The 21,596-nt window shown below is 47.7% G+C and overlaps 1 protein-coding gene and 1 long non-coding RNA gene across 3 annotated transcripts in view; one reads left to right on the forward strand and one right to left on the reverse strand.

Moving 5' to 3' along the window:
• ZDHHC15 (zDHHC palmitoyltransferase 15) overlaps positions 1-13,380 on the reverse strand; it is a 36,457-nt gene extending 23,077 nt beyond the window's left edge. Inside the window, exons 1-6 of the mRNA XM_083372351.1 lie at positions 13,220-13,380; positions 6,928-6,954; positions 5,701-5,795; positions 4,886-5,006; positions 3,700-3,769; positions 1,582-1,614 (exon numbers count right to left, since the gene is read on the reverse strand). Of these exons, the coding sequence (XP_083228477.1) occupies positions 1,582-1,614; positions 3,700-3,769; positions 4,886-5,006; positions 5,701-5,795; positions 6,928-6,954; positions 13,220-13,337 (464 nt within the window). The 5' untranslated portion in view covers positions 13,338-13,380. The remainder of the gene's footprint in view (positions 1-1,581; positions 1,615-3,699; positions 3,770-4,885; positions 5,007-5,700; positions 5,796-6,927; positions 6,955-13,219) is intronic.
• A 2,960-nt stretch (positions 13,381-16,340) lies between these two features.
• LOC310645859 lies at positions 16,341-20,388 on the forward strand. Of its 2 annotated transcripts, XR_014493600.1 has the most exons (4): positions 16,341-16,438; positions 17,225-17,254; positions 17,919-18,078; positions 20,092-20,388. It is a non-coding gene; the product is annotated as an uncharacterized lncRNA (long non-coding RNA). The 2 variants fall into 2 exon arrangements; XR_014493601.1 differs by lacking the exon at positions 16,341-16,438 and having other exon boundaries at positions 17,195-17,254.
• The last annotated feature ends 1,208 nt before the right edge of the window (positions 20,389-21,596 follow it).

Below are 21,596 nucleotides of genomic sequence, written 5' to 3' on the forward strand. Positions count from 1 at the left end.
TATGAAGTGTCCAAAAATGAAAGCTTCCAATCTAATTTTAATTTCTGTACCACTGCACAGAGCCCAGGATTTGGCCAATCCTCTCCAGAGCGTCCAGCTAATATACAAGTATTTCAAATTCTTTTTTCTTCATGTCCCTTCTTCATTATTAAGATCTGGTTTTATCCTTCCAGTAATTTGTTAATATTCATTTCATTTTATGGTATATTGCAGCCTTCATCAAGTAATTCTTGCTGCATCTTTAATCTAGTCCAGGGGTGTCAAACTCGCAACGTCACGTGACGTGTCACGACGTATCATGACTTTTTTGCCATTGCCGGCAGTGGGGAGGGTGCGGTTTCGCTATGATGCATCTGGCCCGCGGGCCTGACACCCCTGATCAAGTCATTCATACAGAATGAACTATATCTGCATACATAACTACATTTTTTCTTACTGTAACTATCTCTAACTTGGAAAACATCTGAAATCTCTAAATGAGTGTTTCTCAACCTTAGCAACTTTAAGATGTGTGGACCAATTCCCAAGGCTGGCTGAGGAATTCTGGGAGTTGCAGTGCACACATTTTAAACTTGCCAAGGTCGACAAACACTGCTTTAGAGTTTTAATTTTTTGAAAGGCCCCAGGGAATGAACAATATTTGAAAGGCAGATCTTGCTTTGCTCTAGGGCCGTGTTTCTCAACTTTGCTGGCTGGGGAATTCTGGGAGTTGAAGTCCACACACCTCTTAAAGTTGCAAAGGTTGAGAAACAGTGACCTAAAGTACAAATCTAAGAAACCAATGCACGAAAATGCTCCTTTCTCTTCGTAGCAAAGCCCAGGCCTACAATTCCCTTTTGCATATTTTATTTTTTTCTAATTTTTTAAAAAATCCCTCTAGTTCAAACTTATTGGGAAGACATTCTGTGCCTCCATTTTTGTGGAGAGTAAGGTCAAAGAAATAAAACCAAGTAGCTGGGAGACACATGGCAAGATTGCATGGTTCCACTTATTCTGCATTTGTGGAATCCCCTCAAAACATATCGGTGCAAATATATCAAGGTAAGGAGAACCTGCACCAAAGAGAGGTAAAATGAGAATTCCTGTTAATACGAGATTCTGAAACTCCTTTCTAGATTTGGGAAGGGCAAAAATTAACACTGAACTTTTATACTTGAGATATAACACCCAGTCCTTCTTTCTGAGTAGCAGAAACGGAAATAGTGTAAAATCACCAATGGGATATTCTGTTCTCTTTTGGCAGATGGTTCAAAAGCGCAAATGGATTGGGTCAATATTTCTTAAGCCAGTGGTGAAAAGGTGCAAGGCTTTGCATCAAGAATGCCATTTTGTGTGCATAATGCATAATGGATTCAGGGCATATTTTTGCACATTTCTATGTGTATTAATTTGGGTGCGCACGCACGCACTGTTTCATATGAACGTTTATTGGAGTAGCTGAACCAAAGTCGGAGTTCGAAATTTTAAGCGGGGTTGGTGGACTAAGCTGGTCAATTCCACAAATTGATGTAGCTCTGTCCCTGAAACACTTTCATGTGTATGTGATGGATTAATGAAATGGTTCTCCTCAAGAGTCCTTACCATGGGCAATGATGGTCCATTTTTAACACGCACCTATTAGAAAAAGAGAAAAATGTCAGGGACCACATGAGGAGAAAAAGCAGGAACCACAGATGTCTTTGTTCTTTTCTGGATTATTCATCATCCAGGATTCTATTTGTTTTGGGGTTTTTTAAGGCGATGTCATTTATTAGTGAGCAATAAAATTTCCAGGTTGCAATTTAATTTCCCAGGAACTCTGTCATGACGCCCCCTTGTGAGGCTTTTTGTTATTGCATGTACAACACAGAACATGGTTGTGATATCTCACATCTTGGTTATCCTTTGAAAAGCAGGGTGCAACTGTTCACTACCAGCTGTTCAGTGAATAAGGTGGTTTGCATAGATTTAAAGCCATGCAGAAAATGGCTCTGGGTAACAGGCAAACGTTGCTGACAGTCAAGATATAAACTTCATTTACCCATGTAGTAGTGCTCTGTTGATATTATCCTTCTCATCTTCTCCTCTTTCTCACCTTCTCAGCTTACTATTACCTTCTATCTATGTACTATGACGTTGTTATATATTATGATTAATGATTGTACTATGATCTACGATATATGACCTATCACTTTATTGTTGGTATGTACACTGAGAGCTGACACAAATTCCTTGTGTGTCCAATCACACTTGGCCAATAAAGAATTCTATTCTGTTTTGTTCTGTTCTCTACATTCTGTTCTGTCCTGTCCTATCCTATCCTATCCCCATTCCCATTTTTATTCTAGAGAAGGGATATTTATCGATACCCTCTCAATAACCTACAGATAAAAATAAACATCCTGCCTGCAGTCCTTTGAACACCATTTCTCCTATCCTCTGTGTTTCTCAGCACAACAATCCCATCCCAATTCACAGCTAATTGGCCTTCTGACTGGTAAACACAGCAGGATAATCTCCTGATCATCTGCTGTAACTCAAGGACTACCTGCATAAAGGTAACAGCAAGAGAACTGTACCTTCAGACTTGCAAGATTCTGTTAATGCAGCTGTACAATAAGGTAGAATTAGATTATCTGTCCGTGTTTCCTAACTGTTCTACCTGGCAAGGCTGACAAACATTAGCAGGCTCAAACTGCTGGATTTGGCAGCACAGATCCCATATACGTGAGCTGGGATATTTACAGCATAAAGCTTCCTTTGTACACATTCCTCATCTGTCATAGCAACTAGTGTTTTGCTCCTGGGAAAGAACAAAGTGCTTATTTCAGGGAAATCAAATCAAACCTATAATTTGGCAACCCTTGCAAGCTGGCATGTCATTACTCTGCATCTGTTCTAACATCAGCTAACAAGTCAAGGCATAAGCCAGCAGATGACCATGTTTTGCCTGCTCTCTTGCAAACAAGTCCAGTCAGTGCCAAAGTCAGAACCAATTCACTGCTGGCATTTGTAATTTTCAAAAGGAGAAAAACTATTGTTTCATTGTTCCAATACATTTCATTATAATAGACTGTCCAACTGTACCTTTTAAACCTGAAAACTCTCCAAGATAAGAATATCATTGGGATGTTTACTAGCATAGCTTCTTCCCTTTTCTCTCTATTCTTTTTTTTAAAGTCCTCTTCCTTGAGTTGTATGAAAATTTAGAAAGTTAACTTCAGCAATACATGACATTATTTCTAATACAGCCAAAGTCACTTCTTTTTATCTTGTTTTTTCTTTTTTGTACTTATTTTTTCTTTATACTTTATACTTTTCCTCTCTCTGAGTTTAGTCTGCATTTGCTTTCACTGATGTAATTAAAATCTTCAGAATGTCCATGCACATAGATAGGCAGGCAGGCAGATAGATGAGAGAAAGAGATAGATAGATAGATAGATAGATAGATAGATAGATAGATAGATAGATAGATAGATAGATAGATAGATAGACAGACAGACAGACAGACAGACAGACAGACAGACAGACAGGCAGACAGACAGACAGAGAGGATAGGACTGTGTCCCTGGGGGTGGGGTGGGAAGTGGTATATGTCAAGTTGTGCAAGCAAGAGCAAGCAAAACTATTTCTTTTTATGTGTCCAGTCAACAACATCCTGCACAATTGTTGAGCTAACCTTCAAGCCGCATTGGTTATGGATGAAAAGAGTAAACTTACACAGCGCAAACTGAGCAATGGTGACAACGGTCAGGTTTGATCAGCTGACATCTGTCACAGAATCGGATGGCTGGAAGGAACATGACAAAAATGCCCCTAGTTAATCATTATCACAAGTGCAAAATTACTAGAAGGCAGTGTTTCTCAACTTTGGCAACTTTAAGGTGTGTGAACTTTAACTCCCAGAATTCCCAACCAGCATGGGGAATTCTGGGAACTGAATTCCATATATCTTAAAGTTGCCAACTTTGAGAAATGTGGGACCAAGGCAGCATTTGAGGGCTACTTTGATTATAGACGGTGCCTTATGTAAACCAGGGAATTATACTTTCTAGGTGGCTGAATGCTATAGGAGAGAGATCGTGCTGCAGAGACAGGCGCTTCATTGAAGCTGAGCTGATGACTTTATGGACAAAGTCATTTCTTGACAACGGAAGTTATTTAACACTTCCTTTTTCTGGTAGGCTTGGTCAACTTCCTATATCAGAGTGGGTCCAGTTCCTTCAGCTTTGTTGGTACAGCTTCTCAGGGGATTCTACCATGCTTTTTATGTGAACTAAGCTTCTCTAATGATTGGTTAGTCTCTACTGGATACAAATGGCAAATCATGATGCTGATTTTCCATGGATTTACCACTGAATTTCAGCTTGTAACTGTTCATCCTGGATATAAATCTACTATTATTTATTCCCTATCCTATGAAATCAGAAGCAAGAATCATAAAAAAACCAGTGCATTCAATAGTGGACACCTCTACACTGAATAGCAAAAAAAGCAATCATTAGATCATCTTTCCTCAATTTGTGCCCTCCGGATATATTTTGGATGGCAGTTTCCAGAATTACCAGCCAGAAGGGACAATTTCCCCAGATCTGAATTCACCCTACCTCGAGATTCCCAATTCCAGCTGGCATCTAGAAACCACAGTGTAAATTTTTAGCTAGGGTGAAAATGATAAAACCAGACAGGCAAAAGGTTGTAATGTTGTCACAAGGCCTACATTTTGATTTTCAGAGCCAGAAGGAACGAATGCCTTATTTGTCCTTCACCTTTGCCACAAAAGCCAAACATTTTGTCATCACTGATTTTGATGACGCCGTTTGTCAGCCCAAAAGTTCTCCAAAAGCGGGGGGTCAGTATGCGTTGCTACATAGGTGGACTTTGCCCAAGCCATCTTAGAACTCACCGCCATTCCCTGTTCTTGTGTAAACTGGCAACTTCCGGGCCATCTCTGCTAGGATCTGCCTCTGACCCTCGGGCCTTTCTTCGTTTTCATAGCATTCTTTGTCAGCATACGACATGTGGAACTGGCAGTAGAAGAAAAAAGAGTGAAACACACACATGGTTGTAGAACAGGGGTGGGGAACGATGGCCCCTTTATGGGGGCTTTATGTACCTGTGGACTTCAACTCCCAGAATTCCTGGGTCTGGGAAAACAAGGCACCTGCACACCAACCTATGTTTGAAGTGACCGTTCTGATCACACCTTGCTTGAACCTGACTGGTCATTTGCGGGGGGGGGGGCAGGAGTGGGAGGCAGTTATGGGAGGAAAAAAGTTGAATTTATGTATTTTGGCGCCTAATTCTCAGTTCTGGCTATGTGACTGCTGAATCTTGACCTGATAGGTTTGTTCTCCTATGCTGTGACAAGCGTTTATGGGGTTTTTTTTTAAAAAAAATAAAAACTACTCAGGTGACCCTGAGGGGACAGAAAACCTCCAAATGGCCTCAATGGTTCTCTAAAAGAGTGCAAATGACCAGCTGTCTGCAAGGAATATAAATCCTTCCATTTTCCCACCTTCCAGTCAGAGCTGAAGAGGTTTCTTGGATGAGAAGTGAAACATCTTCAAAGAAAACCAAGGAAGCCCAGTTGCCTCTTGAAAAAGCACCTTTGGGACAACCAGGACCTGAATGACTTGACAATCCCCACAGGTACACATTTGCAAGGCACCCGGGTTGGAAAAGACTGGTTAGCCCCTTTATCAAATTCCTGAGTTTTACCTTTTTGTCTGGTTGCAGTGGCGGAGTAAATATAGACTTCCAGTATGTCCATATGAAGAAGACAAAGATGATATGGAATACGGTGAGGTAGGCCACTAAAGAAGAAGAAAAGCATTAACCAAGCAAGCAGAAATGCCCATTTTGCTCTTAATCCTTTTACAGAATCCTTGACTTCCACAATAAGCAATATAAACCTCTCTTAGTGTCTCTATGCTTAAGACTGGGGGAGAATCCATATGGAGTCAGGGTTTATTTATTTAAATTTATACGCCACCCGGCCTGTGATTCAAAGCAACTCTAGTTAAGGCCTCAGGCTAGAAAAGAGGATTCCGTGAGTTCTACTTCTGCCTTAGGCCCCAAACCGGCTGGGTGGGTCACTTTCTCTCAGCCCGAGACAAGAGGCAATGGAAAACCATTTCTGGAAAGAAAAACTTGCCAAGAAAACAGAAGAGACTTGTGCAGGCAATCTCCAAGAATCGGACATGATTGAACAGAAGGGGGGGGGGGGAAAGGTTATTATGGGAAGTGAGACGCCTCAGGAAAAATAAAACAAGCAAGTTACATTTCTCCCTATATTATGAGCATTGATTTCTTCAACTGGCCAAGAATAGAAAAAAGAAACGATATAGTTTCAAACACAAGCTGCAGAGGGAGGAGGAGGGCATGGATTCAGTCAAGAAAGGGACTACGGAGGAAAGGAATCTAAGCCTTTCCCAAGCTCAGAACTGCTAAGACTTCCACTCAACTTAAACGGGGAGCTGAATTTTATGGTAAGCTGCCCAGAGCTGCTACCCCGTAGTAAGATGGGGACCTAAAATTTAAAATAAAATAAAAATACATAAAAAATAAAAAAGAAAAGATAAAATAAATAAATAAATAAGACAAGACAGAATAAAATAAAATATAAAGTATACAAAATATAAAATAATCACTCAAGCGTCCCGGCTAAGCCAGCAATTAGACACTCAGGGCCCAGATACTCCCTTGCACGTTCCCTTAATTACTGGAGCGCAACCTAGACTCGCTTACATCCAAGGTCTTATTTTAGGCAGGGCCTGGGGACCCTCTGCATTTCCATCAACCTCAACTGCAATTGAGGTGGAAAAGTCCGGTCAAACAGCCCTTCCCATCTCTGTCTACACTGGGATAATCACACTGGATCATCCCAGGAGGTGACTGCAAAGCGATCTAAAGTACAAAGACCAGATATAATAAATATCCACGTACCTTTTTCTACAGAGTTTGTCAGAGTCACTGAAAGAGGGGGGAAAAAAAGAACATATTCAAATGGCGTATCAAGGTTTCCACAAAAAAATAGGCTTGCCAATATGCATACGTTGACCGTGTCTGAAATCAATTTTTACTTTATGAGTCATAAATCCTTATATTATTAATTCCACTGCACTGATACTCACTTATTTACTTGATTCATTATCCTTATAACTGTAAGGCCCCAAGAACCAAGCATGGCACGTGGAGTTACTTCTGAGTAGCTACTTTGTTATTGTTCCCCTACAGACAGAATCTTGTCAGACTAAAGCAAGATTCTTTTTCAACAAGCTCATTCATGGAAAGGATGAGAGCTTGAGGGGGGATTCAAGTGGGTCGGGAACTGGTTGCTGATCTGCTACAGATTTACTAAGCCTCCCATGGAAGTTCTACTCTATTCTACTCTTCCATTTTTTTCTACTTTCATGAATGAGGTCAAGATCTTCTCTTTTTTCCATCTGAATTAGATGATTTTAAAAGATTACATCTGTTTATTTACCTACCATTCTTGGTGTATAATATTAATAAATGAGAATAGCAGTAATAATAATAGATCACATTTATCTTTTGCTCCTTCTTGAACTACCGGTCCAACTCATTTGCCTGCCTGCTTCTTGAAGCTCCCCTGTGAATCAGCATTTACACGAGTTCAAAGACATTCAGACCTGCCCACATTCAGTTGGAGTGGGCTTCCATTTTTTCCAAGAGCGCTTATCTTTCAAGGCAAGAGAAGGGAAGCCCAGGATTTGCATCTGGACATAGCAGCCAAAAACCAACTGTCTTTTCTGCTGTGTCACAGCTGCTGTTCGGCAAAAATCACTCGCCGTGCTGAAAGTTGCTTTTATAATCCTACTCTCCCACCAGGCTCAAGGTTGACTCAGCCTTCCATCCTTCCCAGGTAGGTAAAATGAGGACCCAGATAGTTGGGGGCAATAAGCTGACTTTGTAATAATGCCGCTTGGGGGGCGAAAGCCCTAATAAGCAGGCATATACATAGAATGAAGGCTATTGTTAAGCACATTGGTTTGTGCTTAAATTGTAAGCCGCCCTGAGTCTTTGGAGAAGGGCAGGATATAAATGGGATTAAAAAAATAAAATAAAAAAAATAATAAAAAAGAAGGTGAGCAGATATACAGTGACAAGCTGAAACAAAGTGGCTTTACCCTTCTTCTAAACTGGAAAAGAAAAGAGCATTGGATATTTACAAATACTTTATCGCAGGTTCTTTCATTGTGGATTTGGTCACTTTTTATCCTCACAACAATAATTAGGCTGAAAAGTTCTCCAAGGACTAAGTAGAGTATTAAAGCAGAATAGTGGTGCTGGGAAGGTTCTTTTTGAAGGAGAGGGCAGAAAGAAGTCAGTGAATGAATGAATGAATGAATGAATGAATGAATGAATGAATGAATGAATGAATGAATGAACAGGGCGTCATGAAAACACACACAGAGCATACATTTGGACCTTACTCAACACAGGGCTATGCAGCTGACATTTGGATTCAAATCTGAACCAGACATCCTTGCAGCCTGCTGTGGAAAATGATGGAAAGCATGAAGGGCTGAAAGTGACAGGCCTTGGTAATTAATCCTAACAACCCACCTATTCTGTATATCCGGGAAATAACGCAGTAGCATGCATGATTCACTTATCCGGGAAATAACGCAGTAGCATACATGATTCACTTAGGGAAAAAAATGAACTGAAGGCCAGGAACAGCCGAGGAAAAATGGGTGCATGCGATGCAAAAGGAAGCACTAACTCCACAACTGTGATTATCTGTTAATAGCCTAATTAAGATTCAGGAGATGGTTGGGAAAACAGCGGCCACCTGCAAATTCCTATGTTTTGGGAAGAAAGCAGCTAGCTCTTTCCTTCAGAGAAAAGCCCATATTCAAAACTGAAAAATTATCTGCTGAAAGACCAGTTGGGTTCTAAATCGTGAGAAGCGATAGTGCCACATTTTTTACTGCACTAGTGAGGCCACACTTGGAAGTCTAAACCCACTTCTGGTCACCATGATACAGAAAAGATTGAGGCCCTGGAGCAGGGGTGTCAAACTCGCAATGTCACGTGACGTGTCGCGATGTATCACGGCTTTTCCCCCATGGCTGGCAATGGGCTGGGCGCGCTTTCAGCATGACGCATCTGGCCCACGGGCCGGCAGTTTGGCACCCCTGCCCTGGAGAGAGTGCAGAGAAGAGCAACAAAGTGGATAAGAAGGTTTGCAGGATAAACCATATGATGAATGGTTAAGGAAACTAGGCATCTACCTTGACCGGAAGAACAGTTGCAGGAATTGGGTATGTCTAATCTAGTGAAAAGAAGGACATGATAGCAGTCCTCCAATATTTGAAGGGTGCCACAAAGAAGGGGGTGGGGTGGGGTCAACCTATTTTCCAAAGCACCAGAAGGCAAGACAAGAAACAATTATTAGAAACTAATCCAGGAGAGAAGCAACCTAAAACTAAAGAGAAAGATCCTAACAGTGAGAACAATTAACCAGTGGAACATCTTGTCTTCAGAAGTTGTGGGTAATCCATCTCTAGAGGCTTTTAAGAAGAGACTGGACAGCCACTTGTCTGGAAAGGTACAGGGTCTCCTGCTTGAGCAAGGGGTTGGACTAGAAGACCTCCAAGGTCCCTTCCAACCCTGTTATTCTATTATTTATGTCTAGCCTAATGAAGAGACAGGTTAGGGGTGACATGATAGCCGTCTTCCAATACCTGAAGAGCTGTCGCATACAAAAGAGCTCGAGATATTTTCCACAGCACCTGAAAGCAGGACAAGAAGAAATGGGCGGAAGCTCATTAAAGAAGGATCCTACCTGGAACTAAGGAGGGATTTCTCGACAGAGAGAGCAATGGAACAGATCATCCCGGAATTGTGGACGCTCTCATACTGGAGGTTTTCAAGAAAAGATTTGTGCAGCCATTTGTGCAGGATAGCATAAAGACTCCTGCCTTGGGGCGGGGGTTGGACTAGAAGACCTCTAAGATCCTCTCCAGCCCTAGGATTCTGATTCTAAAGTAAAAGCAATCTTGTTGCAGAAATTTCTGTGACCTTATCCCATTCCCTTCCAATAACCTTGTTAAAGATAATTCTGTGAGACTCTTGCTGCTGCTGAATCTCTACTGGGCTCCTATTGACATTCAGCACCAACTCCAAATACTCTCTTATGTGACTGCGTGAACTCCTGGAATTGTTCTCTCCCCCTCTCTCTCTCTCTCTCTCTTTCTCTCTCTCTCTCTCTCTCTGTCTCTCTCTCTCTCTCTCTCTCTCTCTCTCTCTCTCTCTCTCTCACACACACACACACACACACACACACACACACACAGACACACCATTGGCACCCAGGCTGTATCTTCCGTCCCCCAAACCTGCAAGGTACAGCCTCATTTTCCAAAAAAGGATGTGGAAGGACGGTTGTAACTGACAGCAAGTTCAAGCAAACTGCCTTTCAAAAAGGCCCTTCTGTGACTGTTCATTAATTTCTGCATTATTTTGTGGAGCTGGAATGGAGAGATGTTTGGGCTCTGAAGACAGAAGGACAGCAGATACCCTAATTATGGAACGGAACAGCTTTATTGTCACTTTAAATGTACACTAATCAGCATCCATTAAAATGAGATTTTGTTGCATTCAGCTCTCAAAGGGTAACCACTTCCAAAATGAGTCCTGTTACTATTCCTTGCTTGGGTATCAGGTAGAAAGCACTTCCGGGGGGGGGAGCAATCTTACAGCTGCACCTTCGTCTTACCCCTCAGGAGTAGTCTGGGTTTCTGCCGAGACGCGGAATCCCGCTTGCAGGCTACAGCCCCTCGGTCTAAAGAAAAGCCCAGCCTTTGTCCAGCCTGCTGTTTGCCAAAGTTAAGTGAGCATGGCAAGGCAAACCTTTCTGGGACAGCATGTACGTGCACGCACACCTAATCTGAAAAACTGAGCTGGAGGCAAATTAAAACTCAACCACCTTCTGTTTATCTCTGATGCAAACTCAGTATTAATTAACTGAATCTATGTGGTTTTCAACAAACCACCAGCTGCTTTAAATTCCTGTATAAACGGAGTGGTTCACACTTGCTTTGAAAGCATTTTACAGCCAAGTCTGTTCCCTCCTTAAGTGAAGGTGAGCTGGTGGTCAATACTGTTGGTCCTCTCTGGTGCCGTCAACTTCAGGGGCCGCTTGAAGACAAAGGGATGTTTCTACCTTTAGAGCTCCCTAAAGGCTTCTTCTTTGTTCTTCCTCCTCTAGCAAGACTGCAGAAGCCCACCCTTGATTTCATGTCCTGGCTTCATCGGCTGGTTGCTGGGACAAGGCCCCTCTGCAGTCTACCTTCTCTCCCAATTCTCCAACAAGGATCATTATGTAAATGGGTGAGCTATTTTCTGGAAACCAAGAGCTTTACTACCACTTTGATTTTTGCTCCAGTCTATCTAGGAGGCCACACAAAGGAATGAGTCGCAACAGAAGAGGGAACTGTGTTGCAGACATCTCGACCATAGAACTCGCTTCTAATACATCAGTGGTTGGGGGGGATTATCTATCTTTTCTCTCCTGAATGATGAAGTGTAGCAAGGGAGGCTCTCGAAAGACCCCACAGTCAGAACTAAAAGGCCTAAGTGGAGACTGCAGACATTTTAATAACCTTTCCTGGGGTTGCCATGATTTAACCTTTTTCGATGCTTTTGGCCTGGATGATTGAGTCTTCATTTACTTTTGCAATACATTTTTGGGGAGAAACCGTTGAAGTTGGTATGTACATTCCAACTACTCTCTAACTCTGCCTAACTTAAATTTTTCATTTTGACTGAAGAAGTTAGTTGGATGAGTAACAAAAAGTCTCAGTTTAATAAACTTTGGTCCAATTGCCATGATTTAACCTTTTTAGATACTGCAAAATCCAATTGTTCAGAACGAAGGGGGGGCCTACCTCAAATTTACCACATAGCGTTAACAAAGTCCTAATCAAATTTACACCCCCCCCCAACTTTCCCTGTAATGTTCTGATAATCACACTGAGCTACCATAGCAGATTGTTGTAAGAAACCTCCCCAGTTGCCTGTGTTGATATGGCACCCTGAATCCTAAACAAATTGTCCTGGGCAGGTTTCAAAAGCCAACGGAGGAGAAATGATTTTGCCCTATTGTGAACACAGTGTTTCCGCTGAAGACAACTGGCTTGGTTTCCCCACCCTTGTTTTAAGCCAATTGCCTAAGGTCAACCAGGTCCTCTTCCTGCTTCTAATGTAGAGAGAAGGTCCTAGTGAGCCCCCCAACACGCTCCCTTCTTGGCTTTGCAGACCCCACAGGCGGAGACGCGGAAAGGGAGCTGGGCAAGAGCCAGCCTGCTACATGTTGGCTTCTTTGCAAGGCAGAAAGAAAAGCCAGGAAGTGCTTGCTAGGCTAGGATGCCTGGGGAAAAAAGGCTCCTAGGGGGGCGAGGGGGCCACTCACCACCAGAGCTGCCGGGGCTCCAGGGCAGGAGTTGGGGGTGGGGTGGGGGGCGACCTGTCCAGGCACAGCAAGAGGGCAGGGGCTCCCCTCGGACCTCCCCCCTTGGAAGGTCTGGGAAGCAACGCTGGACAGAGGTTCTTCTGCCCCTCCCACCTGGGAATTAGGCACCCCCCAAAAAAGATTTCCAGGCGGGAAGTCCCCAGAAGTCTGGGACTACACTCCCCATCATCCTCAGTCCCCAGAAGGCAGCTGGGAGAGTTGTAGCCCAACACAATTGGAGGAGGGGCACTTGAGGAAGACCGGGCCGGCGAGGATGGGAGTTGTAGCCCAGCACCCCTGGAGGAGGGGGCCCTTCAGACCGGGCCGGGAAGGATGGGAGTTGTAGTCCAGCACCCCTGGAGGAGGGGGCCCTTCAGACCGGGGAGGATGGGAGTTGTAGCCCAGCACCCCTGGAGGAGGGGGCCCTTCAGACCGGGCCGGGAAGGATGGGAGTTGTAGTCCAGCACCCCTGGAGGAGGGGGCCCTTCAGACCGGGGAGGATGGGAGTTGTAGCCCAGCACCCCTGGAGGAGGGGGCCCTTCAGACCGGGCCGGGAAGGATGGGAGTTGTAGTCCAGCACCCCTGGAGGAGGGGGCCCTTCAGACCGGGGAGGATGGGAGTTGTAGTCCAGCACCCCTGGAGGAGGGGGCCCTTCAGACCGGGGAGGATGGGAGTTGTAGTCCAGCACCCCTGGAGGAGGGGGCCCTTCAGACCGGGCCGGGGAGGATGGGCCGGGAGCCCGCTGCGCCCTCCTACCCAGGCAGAGCTCGACGACGTAGGCGTAGTAGGACCAGAGCACCACCAGCGCGATGATGAGGACGGGCACCCAGCCGAAGACCCGCTGGCAGCACCGCAGCCCCCGGGACAGCGCCATCCCCGCCGCCCCGCCGCTCGCGGGCCGGGCCCGGCGGCATCGGCGCTCGGCTGAGCCGGACCGGGCGGCGCGCGCAGCTGCTCGCTCGCTCGGGGCTCGGCTGCGGCGCCTGGGGAGGGAGGGAGGGAGGGAGGGAGGGAGGGAGCGCGCGGCGCGACGGGAGATGTAGTGCCGGCAGCGCCGTGGCAAAGGCGGCCTCTGGAGGGCGCCGGCGGGGCAGCGCGAACAGCAGGGAAACGCGCATGCGCGTGCCGCCTTTGCACGCCTTGCTCCCGAGGAAGGCGCAGAAATGGACGGGAGGCGATGGAGGAGCTAAGGAGGGATTTCCTGACGGTGGAACAGCCTGCCTCCGGAAGTTGCGGGTGCCCCGTCCCTGGAGGTCCTTAAGAAGAGACGGGAATGGCACAGGGTCTCCCGCTCGAGCGCGGGCTGGACTAGAGGACCTCCAAGGTCCCTCCTGCGGCGCCTGGAGACCCGCTGGGCTCCGCCGTGGATGCTGGGTCGGACTTGCGCGCCCTCCTGCCCCGCATGCGAAGGCCGCAGCCGTTGGGCGTGGGCAGCGCTGCCCCCCAGGTCTTCCGGCGGCCTCTGGGATGCCCGAAGCCGAAGGAAGCCATTTCAGCTTCCGAGTGGTTTTAGTGCCCGGCCGGGGTCCCTCCCGGAAGCGGGCTTCTTTTCCTAAACCAGGGGCAGGCGAGCTCGGCTCTTCTATGACTCGTGGACTACAACTCCCAGAATTCCTGAGTCAGCATAGCTGACTCAGGAATTCTGGGAGTTGTAGTCCACGAGTCATAGAAGAGCCGAGCTTGCCTACCCGTCCTAAACCGCCATGCGCTGCTTGGCCGGCAAATAGGCTGTAAAGACCAGGGAGAGATCAGGTTTGAAAGGCTCCCGTTAACTTCTCCGGAGGCTCAGCGGAATTCCCAGAGAGCCCCCCCCCTTCCTCACTGGCCCATCATCCTGCGCCCACCCCCCCCCCCCCGCTTCCTCGCTTGTGTCTGGCCGAGGGGTGAGCTTAGTTCCCAGACATGAAGCCCGCTCAGTCTTAAAGCGGTCGCCAAAGAGAAGAGACAGGACGGCAAGGCACAAATCGCAGGAGAGCCCACGCTGGAGCCGTTGCCCACCATGAAGCCCACCCTTGGCAACATCTGCCAGGAGGCTAAATCCGCCGAGCAGGCTTCAGCGGATGCGGGGACTGCGGTTTCTGGCTGCCACTCCTAGAAGAGCCTCGTGGTTGCGGAGCAAGGTGCCCCGAGGACCGCGATCCCACGGAGGAAGCAACTAGAATCGGCTGGACTCGCACGTACCCGGGCATAAGCCATCTTTGCATTAGACGCAGGGCTAGGAGACCCTGGCTCTTTGGTAACTGGTGGACTTCAACTCCCAGAATTCCTGAGCCAGCCACGCTGAAGGGAAAGGGAGAGGTTTCTAAGCTGAGCCATGCTGGCTCAGGAATTCTGGGAGTTGAAGTCCACGAGTCATGAAAGAGCCAAGGTTGCCTAGCCCTGCTTGATTATTTTATTTTATTTTATTTTAATTCCATTTATATCCCGCCCTTCTCCGAAGACTCAGGGCGGCTTACAAGCTTAGCAATAGCCTTCATTCTATGTATATGCCTGCTTATTAGGGCTTTCACACACACCCCAAGCGGCATTATTACAAAGTCAGCTTATTGCCCCCAACAATCTGGGTCCTCAGATTAGAGGTAAGAGCCGCATCCTTACAGCCCGCTAAACCCAACCGCAGCACTGGCTGAGGCAGAAACATCCAGCCTCGCAGACTGTGCCAGAGTCAGCTCAAAGTCGGTTGACTTCAAAGAACCCCCTTTGGCAAAGCAGCAGGCTGGGGATCTTGGCCAGCCCAGAGTGGGGGAGAGGAGGCTACGTCCTGTGGGTGCCAGCATTCGCCCTAGCATCGAAGGAGCCGTTCTCACCCTCTCCTCCCATCTCCCACCGCCAAGGACGCCCTTCCGTGCCCTTCCTACCTCTCCCACCTGCTCTCATCCACCAGGGGGGACAAACACGCCGCCTCCTCGCTGCCCCCCTTTAAAAAATGCTCCCCGCGCATCTTCTGGACTCCGGTCTCGTCCTCTGCCGATCGACGGCTTCCCGCGGTCTCCTTTCGCCCCAACGGGGAGGGAGTGGGGGGGGGGAGATGTTGGACTCCTGCCAACGCCTCTCCGTCCCTGCCCTGAATCTCTCCCCCAGCAGATTCAGCAGCTGCCCCGACGCTTGACAGACGCTCCCCCGGTTGAGAAGGGTTGCGGGTTGGACGAGGCTCTTTTGCAACAATGCGCGTCTTTCTAGACCAGCGTTTCCCAACCTTAGGAACTTGAAGATGCGTGGACTTCAACTCCCAGAATTCCCCAGCCAGCATAGCTGGCTGGGGAATTCTGGGAGTTGAAGTCCACGCATCTTCAAGTTCCTAAGGTTGGGAAACGCTGTTCTAGACTTTCTAGACGTGGCTGGAAGGTGAGTAATGGGGGGGGGGGACGGGTGTTGTCCTCCGAAGGGAGCAAAAGAGCCGACGAGCGAGCGATCTGGGGACCTGACCCGCAGCTTCCCGCGGGCGGCGGGTCCTCCGGGCTGAAAGGGCGGCTGCAGGGGGGAGGCTGCTCTGCCCGGGGGGGGGCAAGGGGCGGGAGGCGGGCGGGAGCCGGGTCTTGCTGCGGGGGGGGGGGGCTGGGTTTGCTTCCCGGGCTGCCCTGGGAGCGGGGCAGGCCAGGGGGGCACGCGGGGACGCGCTGCTCGGGAGGGGGGCGGGTGCGCGGGGCTGGTTTGCCGAGGGCGGGGCGCTTCGGAGGGGCGGCGGGCGGGGCCTGGGTTTCGGGTGGGGGAAGGGAGGAGGTGGAGGAGGAGGAGGGAAGCCAGGTAGGAAAGAGAAAGTGCGGGGAGGGGGCGGCAGTTGGGCGAGGAATGAGCAGCAGGAGCCGCGGGAGGACTTGGGGGGCGGCGGGGAGGAGAGCAGCCGTTTTCCCGGAGCCGCGAAGAGCGGGCTCGGCAACGCGCGTGGAGCGTCTCGGGGGCGAAGCGGAATCCGCCTCGGTCGCAGGCTTTCACCGGTATGGATCGCTAAAGCGACCGCGGCGGCGAAGCACCGAGGTAGGTATTTTCCGACCTATTGCATCCCCCCCCCAAAAAAAAGGAGACCCCCCCATTTGCTCACCCACCCCCCCTTGCCAAAATCGCACCTCTCCTTTTCCCTGCTCTCCGCCCGTTTCCAAGGGTTACCCTCTGAGCCTCTTGCGCTCCTTGCTATTCTAGCCAGATGTGCGCCTTGTCCTTCTGGGGGTGGGGTGGGGTGGGGTGGGGGGGAAGCTCTTCCACTCCGTTAGCCAGGGCGATCGAGGCACATAGACACACACACACGCAGCTGCTGCTGCCCAAGGACCTCCGCAGCAGAAGAGGCAGGCATCATTATGCCGAGACTCCTCCTGACTCCCACAGACCTTAAAAACCAGCTCCACCCTGGCGAGGCTTTTCTCTTAAATTGTGGCATTGATTTCTCTCTGTTTTGGGCTGCCTGACTGCAGGCAGGTCTTTTGCTTCGGCCTTCGGCTTAGAGTGCCTGGTGGTCGGGGAGGAAAATTCCAGAAGGCAGGAGGGGAGAGAAATGTCCAGAAGCAAATAGCTGTATGGGTGCCTTTATGGAGAGTAGTCATTGTTTTGATCTCCGAAGACTTGAGGAGGTTAGGCTGACAGTAATTAACCTATTTGAAGTGAAAAAATAATCAAAAGAGAAGGAAAGGTGAAGAGATAACTCTGCCTTTCCCTTCCCAGCCAGCTGACCAGGACTGAATGTGAATTCTTCCTTAGTTTGGATCCCCCTGATTTGGTATCTGAACAGCAGATCACACTGGAATAACATTTTCTCTTTATTTATTGCAGGGAATGATATGGATGCCCATCCCTGGGCAGGTCAGTGCCTTGCAATCAAATATGAATATAAATACCAACAAAATGATAGTAACACAAACAGTACACCATACTATATGCTGCCCCCAAATAATTCTCCCCCCACATCTTCTGGAGTCCAGTTTCATCTGAGCTCAATCTACCGGCCTCTTGGGGTCTCCTTTCCCCCCAACAGGGCATGGAGGGAGGGTGGTGGGCTTCAGGCAAGGGCCTCTCTGTTCCTGCCCTGTCCAAAAGGGTCCACCGTGAGATTCTGCAGCCCCACACACACACACACTGCCTCTGTTATTCACAGATTTTTGCCATTAGGAGGTGTTTGTGGCTGGACGAAGTTATGACAGCCAAGCTTTACAACCAAGACTGAAGTGTTGGGAGGTGATAAAATGCAAGGGGGGGAGGAGCAAGTTGCTGCTGAAGATTTTTTCCTTTCGGGACTATTGGATAAGGAATTGGGAAAGAAAATGCAACTGTGTCGCATACATGCTGACTGCAGTGAGAATTGGATGCATTCAAAAATAGAAGCCCCAAGTCGTATAATGGAAGCCTGTTTCCACGTTCAAGGAAGGGATCAGGTAGAAGACGTGGATCCCTTCCACTCATCAACTGAGCCAGCCATGAAATCCTCATCTTTATTATGACCTTTTTTTTTTTGGCAACCCCTTTTCAGCTCAGCTGGACCATTCCTGATGGCTGAGAATGGAAGTCAGCCGAAGGGAAAAGACGGGAAGGGGACTTTCCCTGCCAAGGCTTGACCGGCTTCCCTTCCACCCTCTACACCTGCCCCACGGAGCAAGTAGAGAAATGCAGATGGATTTCTAAGATCCCAGGTAAATGGAGTCATTTTTCAACCTTTGCATATTACGGTAGCAATCCAAAAAGTGATTTACAGCCAGTCCTCACACTTACAACCATCACAGCATTCCTACAGTCGCCTGGTCAAAATTTCAGCATTTGGCAGCCAGCATCTTACTCGAAAGCACGTAAAAATGCAAGTAGAAAAATAGGGACCACTACGGTGGGAAGGTAACAGCGTTCCGTGTGCCTTTGGCGTCTAGTCATGCCGGCCACATGACCATGGAGACGTCCTCGGACAAGCGCTGGCTCTTCGGCTTTGAAACGGAGATGATCATCGGCCCCTAGAGTTGGAAACGACTAGCACGCATGTGCGGGGGAACCTTTATCTTACTCCAAGACTCTTGTGGTGTCTCAGGTTCATGCGATCTCAGTTTGCGACTTTCAAAGCTGGCTTCCAGCAAAGTACGTCAGAGGGGCAAGTCTGGTTTACTTTACGACCTGGTGATTTAGTTCACAACTGAAAAGATTTTCTTAACAACGCTGGCACAAAAGGTTAAAAAAAGAAAGGGCTGTGACGGACTGAGCAAACCTCCTTGCTTTGGAAAGGAAAGGCTGGAACCTAGCATGGCTGTAAGTTGAGGACTCCCTACATCTCTAGGGTTCTAGCATTGGATCCATTGCAGTAGTGCAGTGGCTGTAATTAGCAGAGCATGTCAGTCATTGGCTGGTCCCTCTGCATATTAAGCATGAATTAAAGCAGGGGTCCTCAAACTTGGCTACTTTAAGACTTGTGGACTTCAACTCCCAGAATTCCCCAGGAACGCTGCGCTTCATCAAGGGGGTGTGTGTTTGAGATCAGCCCTGTTCATTGGCCGCATCCAGGCAGTTTTCTTGAGAGCAAAATGGTAGACCACTCCTCCTTCTCAACCTAACCCTGGCATTTCCTGGTGGTCTCCCAACCCTGCTTAAATCCAAGACTGCTTAAGCTTTTCCAAATCAGCCTGCTGCTGTATCCCACAGGTACTCCTCAACTTAAGACCAGAGTTGGGACCAGAAGGGCCATTGCTAAGCTAGGTGGTTGTTAAGTGAGTCATGCTCAATTATACGATGTTTTTTGACACAGTAATTAAGCAAATCACAGTTTTGCCCCTGGAATGACTTGTTGGAAATCCGTGCCACGCACCTAAACTGTGATGGCGTGACCACAGAGATGTTGCAGCAGTCATAAGTGCGAGGACCCGTCATAAATCCCTTTTTTCATGGCACTGTTGGAACTGTTGCTAAATGAATGGTGCTAAGTCGAGGACTGCCTGTAGGATACTTGGTTGGGGACTGTGCACAATTTGATCCATGCATCTTGAGACACATTTTTCAAAATAGCTTTGAGATGAATAGTACCAAATCCTAATACTTATTTCCCTTTCAACTTCTATTCAACTGGGCATGTACAGGAAAACTTTGATTCTCTGGATCTCTAATGCTAGATTACAGATACAAGGGGCAACACTTTAATGTGCACTTCATCCTCAAACAAGGGGCAAAAACTGTGGCTTCCCAAGCTGTCCAGTCAACTGACAGTTGTCCATTCAGATGGACGAGCTCTGGTTGAAACAGATTCAGGGCTCACTTGCAAACACCCCTTAAGAGTTGACTAAACAATTAAAGCAGAGGCCCCCAATCTTTTAGGCACCAGGGACCACTTCTGTGGGGAGAGGCTTTTCCATGGATCGGAGGGGGTGTGGCTTCTTGTGCTGCCTGCATCCCATGGATGGGGCTTCGCTTGTTTGCACGGCCCAGTTTCTGGCATGCTGCGGCCCAGTGCCGGTCCACGGACCAGGGGTTTCAACTGGGAAACTGTGACCCTCCCAGACCAAGCCAAATCCAAAAACACCAGGGAATTTCAGGACAAAGCAGCCACGAATGGGGATGCTGCAATAGCTGTAAGTGAGAAGACCACTCGTGAGTCACTTTTCTCAGTGCCGTCGTAAGTTCAAATGTAAACGAACGGTTGCAAGTCGAGAGTTACCTGCATTGTACATCAATAGGGAGCAACACCCCCTGGCCCTGATGATGATAATGATCAATGATGCCGGGAAAGGAAATGCCTGCAAGCGAAAAACCCAGCTCAGAGAGCCCCAAGGAGTCCACATTTCAGCCCTGGGCTACAGAGATTCTCTTCTATTGGGTCTCATCCTGCAAGTACGGCAATGAAAAAAATTGTATTTCCCACAGTGTTTCCTGTGTGGCAAGATGACGGTGTTCTTTCATTTTGTTTAATAGCTGTAATAGTTAAATATTGATTTAATTTGAATTCTTGGCACCTTACGATTCTATTTAATTTACCTGCTAGGGGTACACAGTAAAGATTGAAGTCTGCTTCCTCACTGGTGTGTTCATTGTCTTTGGATTCTCAAAGCACCGTTTATCTGGCACCCGGCCACTGCCTGACCCTTGGCAAAAGGCTCACGTACAAGGAGGGGGGGGAGGAAACTTATCATCTCAGATGTGTTCAGTCTGAGCAAGCAAGGTAAATCGACAACCAAGGAAACGGTCCACCCAAACAAATTTGCTATTCAGAAGCAATTGGGCCAAGGGACCAAATCATCCTGTTCTGTGACTTCAAGCAGGCTGAGTTCAAGTCCCACCTCAGGCACGAAAGCCAGTTGGGTGTCTTTGGGTGAAGCTGTTGGAGACTGTGAGTTTGAGTTCCACTTTAGGCGGGAAAGGCGGCTGGGTATCTTTGACCAATCAGCAGGAGATGCTGAGTTCTAGTCCCGCCTTAGGCACGAAAGCTAGTTTGGTGAGTCTGCATCAGTCACCAGGAGGCTCCGACTTCAAATCCTGCTTTAGGCATGAAAGCTGGCTGGGTGACTTTGGGCCAGTCTCTCTCAGCCCAGCCCACCTCACAGGGTGGTGGTTGTGGGAAAAATAGGAAAAGGAAGGAGTAGCAGGTCTGTTCCTTGCCTCCATTTGCCTGTCTAAAACAAGGCGCCTCCCCAAGCCTTCTCCTTTCCCTTACTATGCCTCTGTAATGCAACTATTTGCCACTGAATGGGTTTTCCGGAGAAACAAGGGATTCCTTCAAAGGGTTGTGAGATGGCTCAATTCCTACCTGCCAGGATAGATAAGAACATACGTTTCAAATGACGGAAGAAACGGATGCTAGCCTGCTAACTACCTGAGCCTCCGGTAAAGAGTGGTCAGTGAATCACTTCAAAGTCTTTACTCCTGTCCCCATGGTAACCTGGGACATTCTGTGATGCAAAGAGAATTTTCAGAGTAAAATCTGGTGGTGAAAAGTGATGTCAGTGCAGAAGGCAAGGAGCGGATCAGAGATGGCTGTCAAGAGGAAAGCTCGGCTGGGAAGGAAACATCCAGTCCTAGTTCCAACCACTCACTTTCTCTGATGCCCAATCTCCACATTCACATAAGTAGGAAAAAGCTCTCATTTGGGCAATAGATCACTTTCACCTTTCCTGAATTGTTAGTAATCATCACTCTTTACCATCTGTGCAGGAAGAAGGAGTTTGTGGCCATATAGTTGTCAATG

This window comes from Vipera ursinii (assembly GCF_947247035.1).
Source record: "Vipera ursinii genome assembly, chromosome: 12".
Lineage (NCBI taxonomy): Eukaryota > Metazoa > Chordata > Lepidosauria > Squamata > Viperidae > Vipera > Vipera ursinii.